Raw genomic sequence first — 12,352 nt, 5'->3', positions numbered from 1 at the left:
AGTAGGTTATGATTTAGCTGGTAGAACAATACTCATTCAAATACTTCCACTCACCAATGGCTTTTTAATTGTCAGAAGACCAGAAAATGTATTTACAATGCATGGTTTTATCATGTGCAAAAGAAAAGCTGTAAACTCTTTCAGTTATCGTTTTTGCAGAATCTATCCTTTAGTAAGCCGATTTCACAATATTACCTGTACATGTTATCCTCATGTTAAAAAAAACAAAATCTATATTTTTAAAGAATTACATATCTTAACTCCAGTTAATGAAAATGCAGAAGTCCAGTTTAAATACAACCATGGAAATAGTTGTCCTCACAAGGTGCTTGGTAATGCCCCAGATTACCAGCCTTCCCATTGGGGCTGGAGAACGGGTACAATTTGTGGATTCACAAAGTAAATGACATAAATTATGCATATAAGACACTGCAGTGCCCCTGACCCATATTTCCCCATTCACACTTGAGTGTAACATGTATTGAGAGCTGTGTTCTAAAAATGCACCCTCATTTAAAGACTGGCCACTTTTAATCCTACCTGTGCACTAAGTATAATTTGGCCGTTACTAGTCCAAAAACAATCCATGTCACACAAGTATTGTTTGGTAAAAGATTTCAAAAGTTTTTAGACTGATGATGTATTACCCATAGGCTGCCACAGAGACCCAAGAATAAGACATAGTTTGCCATTCATTCATGTCTATGACTGGTGTGTGATTGTCATGCATGTACATATCCTCTGGGAGGAGCTGTTACAACAGAATTAGAATAACAGTGAGCAATGTCTCCATGTACTTTATGCAGGTTGACGTTTATTGTCGTGAGTCTTGCCCTGGAAGCAGAACTGAGCGGTTTCCGCTAGATGGGCCAGCTACAAAGTCAAAATTGGCTATATTGTAAAAATGAATGAAAACCAAAATTTGGTTTGGCAGTGTGGTTAGGTTTCAAATCAGATTTTATGACTGTGGCTGTCCCAGCTAATGACCACTCTGCAGAGCTGCCTCCAGTACATGAGTCATCCCAATAAATATCAGCCTGCATACTTTATTAGGCTATGCCACTTGTCTCTTGATCGTTATGAGAACAGCTTAACTATGTAAACTGACTGCTTCCCCATACAATCATCCTTAAAGCAACAATATATGTCGGGCCTTAACAGTCTAGATTAGTTATTTATGCGAAAGAGTCTGTTAAATTCAGAGTCTACTTTGGTAACTCCACAGTACCCTAGGGAGTGTTTGAGTGGGCGAGCGGGCAGCCCTTGAGACATGGCAACTGACTAGCAGTTTATCCCTCTGACTGAGGCCGTGTGAAGAGAAATTGTGTTTTATTTCCTAATCTAACAAAATTGAGAGGATTAGAACAGTTAGAGAACAGAGATGTGTATTTTATAAGTGACCAGCAGCTCTCTCTAGTAATAAGGCAGTTGTCCCATACACTGGTGCCTCTGAGAATGTCACCTCTTTATACTTCCTGTTAGGAAAAACGTGTGGAATAACCGTTGTGTTTTACTTGTGGAAAAAGGTATGATTGAAAGACGCTTTGAGGGAGGCTGTCAATACTGAGTGGCTTTCAAAGTTCCCCTCACATTTAAAACGCTGTTTAAACCTCTCGTTCCATAGGAACCAGGCATTATGTTTAGGAGCCTCCAATGTAACTTTTAACACTAATAGCAGGAGTTAGGGGACTTACTTTACAGAGCCATCAGAGGGTGAACCCATAGAGCCACTCCCTCTGAGATGACACAAGCTACAGAACCAGAGGCCATGTTACTGGAGTTCTTAATTGAGATTGTTAACACAAAACTTTGTACATTAAACACATCTGATAAAAATACACCAGTCATCTATATCAGACCCCGCTGTAGTAAAATGAAGTCCTTTTTCTTTTTTGTCTTTACAAGTACGAGTCGTTTCAGCCGCTGGGTCAGAACATGATGCCAGCCTTGGTCCTGGCAGTAGTCCAAGTGGTGCAGCAGGCCAAATGTTAAATGCAGCTTTGGGGGGAAGAGGATTCCCATCCCGGTCTGACCGAAATTACAGAAGGCTGGTAGCATCCATATTTAGTCTTTGGGAAAGGCCTGCAGCGAGTGTGGTTCACCCAACCACCACCACCACACAGCCACGAGTCACCTGTAGAGAGGGAGAGGGAGAATAGTTAGAATCTACAGTGCAGGTTATTCTCAAGCATGTTCATATCAAGTTTGGTTGTGATAGTTAAAGATGCTAGACATTTTTTATTTTATTTTTGCATTGTAATTTTAGAAAATGTCCATAATATATCTGGTGCTAATAGTGGAATGATAGTGTTTCACACTTACTTACCCGCCAGTGTTGTGATTGGCAGTGATATTCGCCTATTGTTTTCTACTGCCGGAGCGGCATCTGTTGTCAAACTGTGGAAGCTGTTTGGACTTTGGCTGTGTTATCTAGTTGACAAAACAAGCACTGAATAGTGTAGGGAGTCATTGTACCATCTAAACGTTGTGAAATATATTTTCAATATATAATTGTTACTGCTGTTTAAAGCTGGTGGACCAAAACCGGAAGTAACAGCTGTAAAAACAATATTTTTTGTTATTGAAAATATATTTCACAGTGATTTAGTGCCATGATTCCTTACACTATTAAGTGCTTGTTTTCTCACATAAACGGAAAATGCAACCAGGAAATGACAGAGCGATTTCCACTAGATAACACAGCCACAAAGTCAGAACAGCTTTGACAACAGATGCCACTCTGGCTGGAGAAATCAATAGGTGAATATCACAACACTGGCGGATAAATAATACTGTGAAACACTATCATTCCACAATTAGCGCCAGATACTGTATATTATGGACATTTTCTGAAATTACAAACAAATCCCTATTTGTAGCACCTTTAAGGTCTACTGTAAAAACTGCTTAGGTTTTGAAATGGTCTAATCTCAGGGTTGTGTTTGGGTTGTGGTTGTCTTACCTATACCTGATATACAGTAACGGTTGGGGTTGTGTTAGCTGTACCTGATATGAGTTTTGTATTTATTAAGGATCCCTATTAGCTGCTGCCTAGGAAGTAGCTACACTTCTTGGGGTCCAAACAAGATGAAGGCGATTACATCGCAAAAAATAAAACGGTACATCATACAACACATTATTACACCACTACTCTACCACTACATACAGTATCTACAATACAAAATGGATAATACCACAATACAACATTACAATGTGTGTGTGTGCGTCTCTTTACAGTCCACGTTGTTCCATAAGGTGTAGTTTTCTGTTTTTCAAATCAGATTTTTACTGTTTGCATGAGTTAATTGATGTGCAATAGAGTTCAATGTAGTCATGACTCTGTGTAGTACTGTGCGTTTATCTGTGTCTGTTCTGGACTTGGAGACGGAAGAGACCCCTGGTGGTATGTCTTGTGTGGTATGCATGGGTGTCTGAGCTGTGTGCCAGTCATTTGAACAGACAGCTTGGTGCTTTCATCATTTCATCATCATACCTCTCACAAAGACAAGTAGTACTAGTGATGCAGTCAATCTCTCCTCTACTTTGAGCCATGAGAGATCGACATGCATGTTATTGATGTTAGCTCTCTTTGTACATTTAAGGACCAGCCGTGCTGCTCTGTTCTGGGGCAACTGTAATTTTCCGATGTCCCTCTTTGTGGCACTTTACCATATGACTGGGCAGTAGTCCAGCTGCAACAAAACTAGGGCCTGTAAGACTTGTTTTGTTGATAGCGATGTCAAGAAAGCACAGCAGCGCTTTTTACGCACAGACCTCTCCACATTTTTGCTACCGTTGCATCAATATGTTTTGACTGTGACAGTTTCTAATCCAGGATTACACAAAGCAGTTTAGTCTGAATTTGCTCAATTTCCACATTATTCATTACAATATTAAGTTGAGGTTTAGTGAATGGTTAGTCACAAAGATTTTGAAATATTTAGGACTAGCTAATTGTCATCCATTCTAAAACTGACAGCAGATCTTTGTTGTGTTGCAGTGATTTCACTTGCTGTGGTAGCTGACGTGTATGATGTTGAGTCATCAGCATAAATGGACACACAGGCTTTGCTCAGTGCCAGTGGCATGTCATTAGTAAAGATTGAAAAAAGTAAGGGGCCTAGACAGCTGCCCTGGGGAATGCCTGCCTCTACCTGGATTATGTTGGAGAGGCTTCCATTAAAGAACACCCTCTGTGTTCTGTTAGACAGGTAATATTAAATCCACAATATAGTAGAGGATGTAAAGCCATAATACATTTTTTCAGCAACAGATTATGATCGATAATGTCAAAAGCTGCACTGAAGTCAAACAAAACAGCTCCCACAGTCTTCTTATTATCAGCCAATCATCAGTCTTTTGTGTAAGTGCTGTACATGCTGAATGCCCTTCCCTATATGCGTGATGAAAGTCAGTTGTTAATTTGTTTACTGTGAAATAGCATTGTATCTGGTCAAACACCATTTTTCCCAAAAGTTTACTAAGGGTTAGTAGCAGGTTGATTGGTTGCCTGTTTGAACCAGTAAAGGGTGTTTTGTTATTATTGGGTAGCGGAATGACTTTTGCTTCTCTCCAGGCCTGAGGGCACACACTTTCCTGTAGGCTTAGATTGAAGAGATGACAAATAGGAGTGATAGTGTAGTCTACCATCATCCTCAGTAATTTTCCATCCAAGTTGTCAGTCCCAGGTGGTTTGTCATTGTTGATAGACAACAATTATTTTTTCACCTCTTCCACACTCACTTTACAGAATTCAAAATTACAACATTTTTCCTTCATAATTTAGTCAGTTATTCATGGATGTGTAGGGGCAGAGTTTGTTGTTGGCATGTCATGCCTACATTTTCTAATCTTGCCAATGAAAAAATCATAAAAATAGTTGGCAATATCAGTGGGTTTTGTGATGAATGAGCCATCTGATTCAATGAAGGATGGAGCTGAGTTCGGCTTTTTGCCAAAAATATCATTAAGGTGCTCCAAAGCTTTTTACTGTCATCCTTTATATCATTTATCTTTGTTTCATAGTAAAAAATGTTCTTATTTTTGTTTAGTTATGTAACATGTATTATTTTATTAAACCTTTTTTAATTATGCAAGTCAGTTAAGAACAGATTCTTATTTACAATGTTGGCCTACCAAAAGTGAAAAGGCCTCATGCGGGGACGGAGGCTGGGATTAAAAATATAGGACAAAGCACACATCATGACAAGAGAGACACTACATAAAGAGAGACCGAAGACAACACATCATGGCAGAATCAGATGACAACACAGCATGGTAGCAACACATGACAACAACACTCAATTTACAGTAAGTTTGCCAATCGGCTGTGCAGCTAGACTTATTTGTCATTCCTTTTGCCTCATCCCTCTCAACCAGGGATTTAACAGTTTTTACATTCCTTTTCCTAATGGGTGCATGCCTATTAGTAACTGGAATAAAGCAATTTCATCAAATGCAATGTCCGGTTGCTCCTCATTACAAACCACAGACCAGTACATTTTATTTATATCTTCAACATAGGAATCATTACAAAACCTCGGTAGGATCTCTTATACACTATATTAGGCCCAGCCTTTGGTTTTCCTAGATATAACTTCTATATTTTGATCACTATATCTGATGGATGTGTAGATTTCTGCAGCATTAGTAAAGATGTGATCAATACATTTGGATGATTTCATTCCTGTGCTGTTTGTAAATACAGTGGTAGGTTGATTGATAACCTCAACCAGTTTGCAGACACTTGTTATAGTTTGAGGCTTTGTCTTGAGTGGACAGCTTGATGAATGCCTGTCAATTTTTAGGTTACCCAGAAAATATACTTCTCTGTTGATATCACATACATTATCAAGCATTTCACACATATTGTCCAGATAGTGACTGTTAGCACGTGGTTGTATTGTGGTTGGGTTAACTGTACCTGATATACAGTATGTGATGTGGTTGTGTTAGCTATACCTGATCTTAGGGTTGGGGTTGTGTTAGCTATACCTGATCTCAGGGTTGGGGCTGTGTTAGCTATACCTGATCTCGGGGTTGGGGTTGTGTTAGCTATACCTGATCTCAGGGTTGGGGTTGTGTTAGCTATACCTGATCTCAGGGTTGGGGCTGTGTTAGCTATACCTGATCTCAGGGTTGGGGCTGTGTTAGCTATACCTGATCTCAGGGTTGGGGTTGTGTTAGCTATACCTGATCTCAGGGTTGGGGTTGTGTTAGCTATACCTGATCTCAGGGTTGGGGTTGTGTTAGCTATACCTGATCTCAGGGTTGGGGCTGTGTTAGCTATACCTGATCTCAGGGTTGGGGTTGTGTTAGCTATACCTGATCTCAGGGTTGGGGCTGTGTTAGCTATACCTGATCTCAGGGTTGGGGTTGTGTTAGCTACAGTGCCTTGCAAAAGTATTCACCCCCCTTGGCATTTTTCCTATTTTGTTGCATTACATCCTGTAATTTACATTTATTTTTATTTCGATTTCATGTATTGGACATACACAAAATAGTCAAAATTGGTGAAATGAAATGAAAAAAAGGAAAAGTGGGGCGTGCATATGTATTGCTATGCAGCCCCTAAATAAGATCTGGTGTAACCAATTACCTTCAGAAGTCACATAATTAATTAAATAAAGTCCACCTGTGTGCAATTTAAGTGTCACATGATCTGTCACATGATGTCAGTATCTAGTGTTGAAGTCGGAAGTTTACATACACTTAGGTTGTAGTCATTAAAACTTGTTTTTCAACCACTCCACACATTTCTTGTTAACAAACTATAGTTTTGGCAAGTCGGTTAGGACATCTACTTTTTTCATCTACATTTTTCCAACAATTGTTTACAGACAGATTATTTCACTTATAATTCACTGTATCACAATTCCAGTAAATCAGAAGATTACATACACTAAGTCGACTTTGCCTTTAAACAGCTTGGAAAATTCCAGAAAATGATGTAATCGCTTTAGAAGGTTCTGATAGGCTAATTGACATCATTTGAGTCAATTGGAGGTATACCTGTGGATGTATTTCAAGGCCTGCCTTCAAACTCAGTCCCTCTTTGCTTGAGATTGTGGGAAAATCAAAAGAAATCAGCCAAGACCTCAGAAAAAAATTGTTGACCTCCACAAGTGTGGTTCATCCTTGGGAGCAATTTCCAAACGCCTGAAGGTACCACGTTCATCTGTACAAACAATAGTACACAAGTATAAACGCCATGGGACCACACAGCCGTCATAGCGCTCAGGAAGGAGACGCGTTCTGTCTCCTAGAGATGAACGTACTTTGGTGCGAAAAGTGCAAATCAATCCCAGAACAAAAGCAAACGACCTTGTGAAGATGCTGGAGGAAACGGGTAAAAAAGTATCTATATCCACAGTAAAATAATTCCTATATCGACGTAACCTGAAAGGCCGCTCAGCAAGGAAGAAGCCACTGCTCCAAAACTGTCATAAAGAAAACAGACTACGGTTTGCAACTGCACATGGGGACAAAGATCATACTTTTTGGAGAAATGTCCTCTGGTCTGATGAAACAAAAATAGAACTGATTGGCCATAATGACCATTGTTATGTTTGGAGGAAAAGGGGATGCTTGCAAGCCGAAAAACACCATCCCGACCGTGAAGCACGGGGTGGCAGCATCATGTTGTGGGTGTGCTTTGCTGCAGGAGGGACTGGTGCACTTCACAAAATAGATGGCATCACAAGGAAGGAAAATGATGTGGATATATTGAAGCAACATCTCAAGACATCAGTCAGGAAGTTAAAGCTTGGTCGCAAATGGGTCTTCCAAATGGACAATGACCCCAAGGATACTTCCAAAGTTGTGGCAGAATGGCTTAAGGACAACAAAGTCAAGGTATTGGAGTGGCCATCACAAAGCCCTGACCTCAATCCTATAGAACATTTGTGGGCAGAACTGAAAAAGCATGTGCGAGCAAGGAGGCCTACAAACCTGACTCAGTTACACCAGCTCTGTCAGGAGGAATGGGCCAAAATTCACCCAACTTATTGTGGGAAGCTTGTGGAAGGCTACCCGAAACATTTGACCCAAGTTAAACAACTTAAAGGCAATGCTACCAAATACTAATTGAGTGTATGTAAACTTCTGACCCACTGGGAATGTGATGAAAGAAATAAAAGCTGAAATAAATCTCTCTAGTATTATTCTGACATTTCACATTCTTAAAATAAAAAGTGGTGATCCTAACTGACCTAAGACAGGGAATTTTTACTAGGATTAAATGTTAGGAATTGTGAAAAACTGAGATGAAATGTATTTGTCTAAGTTGTATGTAAACCTCCGACTTCAACTGTATACACCTATTCTGAAAGGCCCCAAAGTCTGCAACATTATTAAGCAAGGGGCACCACCAAGCAAGCAGCACTATGAAAACCAAGGAGCTCTCCAAACAGGTCAGGGACAAAGTTGTGGAGAAGTACAGATCAGGGTTGGGTTCTAAAAAAATATCAGGAACTTTGAACATCCCACGGAGCACCATTAAATCCATTATTAAAAAAATGGAAAGAATATGGCACCACAACAAACCTGCCAAGAGAGGGCCGCCCACCAAAACTCACAGATCAGGCAAGGAGGGCATTAATCAGAGAGGCAACAAGGAGACCAAAGATAACCCTGAAGGAGCTGCAAAGCTCCACAGCTGAGATTGGAGTATCTGTCCATAGGACCACTTTAAGCCGTACACTCCACAGAGCTGGGCTTTACGGAAGAGTGTCCGGAAAAAAGCCATTGCCTAAAGAAAAAAATAAGCAAACATGTTTGGTGTTCTCCAAAAGGACATGTGGGAGACTCCCCAAACATATGGAAGAAGGTACTCTGGTCAGATGAGACTAAAATTGAGCTTTTTGGCCATCAAGGAAAACATTATGTCTGGTGCAAACCCAACACCTCTTGTCACCCCGAGAACACCATCCTCACAGTGAAGCATGGTGGTGGCAGCATCATGCAGTGAGGATGTTTTTCACTGGCAGGGACTGGGAAACTGGTCAGAATTGAAGGAATGATGGATGGCGCTAAATACAGGGAAATCCTTGAGGGAAACCTGTTTCAATCTTCCAGAGATTTGAGACTGGGACGGAGGTTCACTTTCCAGCAGGACAATGACCCTAAGCATACTGCTAAAGCAACACCCGAGTGGTTTAAGGGGAAACATTTGAATGTCTTGGAATGGCCTAATCAAAGCCCAGATCTCAATCCAATTGAGAATCTGGTATGACTTAAAGATTGCTGTACACCAGCGGAACCCATCCTACTTGAAGGAGCTCGAGCAGTTTTGCCTCGAAGAATGGTCAAAAATCAATTTTAATTCCAGGTTGTAAGGCAACGAAATAGGAAAATCGCCAAGGGGGTGAATACTTTTGCAAGCCACTGTATACTTGATCTCAGGGTTGGGGTTGTGTTAGCTATACCTGATTTCAGGGTTGGGGTTGTGTTAGCTATACCTGATTTCAGGGTTGGGGTTGTGTTAGCTATACCTGATTTCAGGGTTGGGGTTGTGTTAGCTATACCTGATTTCAGGGTTGGGGTTGTGTTAGCTATACCTGATTTCAGGGTTGGGGTTGTGTTAGCTATACCTGATTTCAGGGTTGGGGTTGTGTTAGCTATACCTGATTTCAGGGTTGGGGTTGTGTTAGCTATACCTGATTTCAGGGTTGGGGTTGTGTTAGCTGTACCTGATTTCAGGGTTGGGGTTGTGTTAGCTGTACCTGATTTCAGGGTTGCGGTAGCGCAGGGCCTGTGCCAGCAGCTCAGAGGTCTGTTGGAAGCAGTGGCCCAGCTCGTCTAACTTCTGCTCCATGGAGATGATGCGCTGCTCCAACTCCCGGTACGAGTTGTTCCAGTTGGCACTCAAGTCGCACATGATCATCTGCATCTGTTCACCATCAACCAAACATGATCATCTGCATCTGTTCACCATCAATCAATCAACCAACCAAACATGATCATCTGCATCTGTTCACCATCATTCGACCATCAATCAACCACACAAACAACCAAACATGATCATCTGCATCTGTTCACCATCAATCAACCAACAAACAAACAACCAAACATGATCATCTGCATCTGTTCACCATCAATCAACCAACAAACAAACAACCAAACATTATCATCTGCATCTGTTCACCTTCAATCAACCAACAAACAAACAACCAAACATTATCATCTGCATCTGTTCACCTTCAATCAACCAACAAACAAACAACCAAACATGATCTACTGCATCTGTTCACCATCAATCAACCAACAAACAAACAACCAAACATTATCTACTGCATCTGTTCACCTTCAATCAACCAACAAACAAACAACCAAACATGATCATCTGCATCTGTTCACCATCAATCAACCAACAAACAAACAACCAAACATTATCATCTGCATCTGTTCACCTTCAATCAACCAACAAACAAACAACCAAACATTATCATCTGCATCTGTTCACCTTCAATCAACCAAACAAACGATCAAAAAGACAATTAATCCATTCATCCAATGCTAGTTGTTTTGTGTTTTTTTTTATAGTTATTTGTCGTAACAACACAAGCATGCCAAACAAAATCCAGACATGGAATTCAGATAAACCCAGACGAAATCCCAGATGAGCTGAGGGTGACAGTGGCAACTCTCTTGAGGGAAACAACTCCCTAGGGTAGTTAAAACATTGAGGGGAACCACATATGACACATGTACATATCTTCCTCATAAACTTGTTCCTGTGTTTGATATACATATGAGCTGGACTTGCACAAATATATTGATCAATTTAATTAATAAAAGTGCTCACCACCCACTAACTATAGCCATTTTCTTTAGTTGTGCATTCTTTGCCAGGTATACTGCCCATTAGGTAAAAAGCTCTGACTCGAGGATTACATCACAGAGTGACTTGAACCTTCTGCTAGAACTCATGGCTGTTTTTATAGAGTTTTATGTGTCTTTTACAGACATTTTATGTGTCTCAACACCTAGTAATAAATTACACAGCAACTTTAATATACTGGATAATGGTCTGTGTAAGAGTGTGGTTATTACCTGGATCTGGGTTATCCTGCGTGTGGCGTGTGTGTGTGTGTGTGTCAAATATGTCGACACAGCTCTGCCGTGAGTTGTTCTAGCCTACTGTATGGTGTGGTTGGTTTACCTTGGGCAGGTCGACCATCTCACTGGCGTAATCTCTCAGTTTCCTTTGTTTCAGGCGCAAGTGCCGGAATCTGTCCAAAACAGACAAAGGACATAGCAACGTCTTAGTATGATAACGGTGTGATAGTGACCTTAAATAAATACCTGGGCCTGAAGTAAAAAACTGTCATTACTGCCACTTCTACCCATTACAGTATAGATCTGATTGGGTAGTGTGTGCACTATAGAGGGCCCCCTTCACTGAACAAACACAACACCCCTTACACTAACAATTACACAATCCCTTGGCTTTGAGAATAGCTGAGGTACATAATAAACAGTTGCTTCAGGCTTAAAGCGACAATCAGCAATAGAAACAATAACAGAGCGTCCTCCCTGCCCCTGTTTCTGTAAAAAGCTGAGGGATGGAGCTGGAGAAATGAAACCACTCACATTCATAGACAGGGCTATGGATGCAAGAACTGATCATCCATGTTATCAAAATGATCGTTTTAACTATGTTTTGAGGCTATATAGTGTTTGTTTGTTTACGTTTACTTTGTTTAAAAACATTGGAGTATAACTAGCTTATATTTTGGGTTCTGATGAGGCACAACAGTTGAACTAAACTGATGAGGCATTTATAAGTCATACTCTTCAAGAATCAATGGTTAGGGGAGACCGGGGTTGGTTGTCACACATTGTACTCTTGTGTGTATTTCTCAGCACTAGTATATCTTACAATATTCTTTTTGAATATTAGGAGAAAGACCAAGGTCTTCGGTTGAAATGGGGACCCTTTTTATCCTCATATCTTATTCTAACATGGAGTTCTAAGCCATCAAACACACTCTGTCCACTTGTGACAACCAGCCCCATCGTGGGGTTGGATGTCACACAGTATGTTGTTGGTTTTCACAATGTTTGCTAGTAGTTTATTCATTTTGTAACAGGAAATGAAGCAATATAACATACAGTCTTACAAATAGCCTTTTTTGATTGAAGAATATTCCTGACCAAATTCAGCATTTTATGTCGTGAGAATATCATATGACATTCTGAGTAAATGTGTATGTACGTGTGTTTAGTTTAGTTCATTAAGATCCCCATTAGCTACTGCACATCCAGCAGCAACTCTTCCTGAGGTCCACATAAAACATACAAATACATGACAAAGTACAGAACAGTTGCCCTCAGGACAGCCTCAATTCAT

At 40.4% G+C, this 12,352-nt stretch overlaps 1 protein-coding gene across 1 annotated transcript in view; it reads right to left on the bottom strand.

The window, feature by feature from the left end:
* Positions 1 to 50: 50 nt before the first annotated feature.
* Positions 51 to 12,352, bottom strand: part of LOC106578046 (intermediate conductance calcium-activated potassium channel protein 4) — a 48,462-nt gene continuing 36,160 nt past the window's right edge. Inside the window, exons 7-9 of the mRNA XM_014156614.3 lie at positions 11,162 to 11,231; positions 9,723 to 9,889; positions 51 to 2,134 (exon numbers count right to left, since the gene is read on the bottom strand). Coding sequence (XP_014012089.1) covers positions 2,131 to 2,134; positions 9,723 to 9,889; positions 11,162 to 11,231 — 241 coding nt within the window. The 3' untranslated portion in view covers positions 51 to 2,130. The remainder of the gene's footprint in view (positions 2,135 to 9,722; positions 9,890 to 11,161; positions 11,232 to 12,352) is intronic.

This window comes from Salmo salar, chromosome 02 (genome assembly GCF_965601325.2).
Source record: "Salmo salar chromosome 02, fSalSal1, whole genome shotgun sequence".
Lineage (NCBI taxonomy): Eukaryota > Metazoa > Chordata > Actinopteri > Salmoniformes > Salmonidae > Salmo > Salmo salar.
This window is presented reverse-complemented; position numbering and strand designations above follow the sequence as displayed.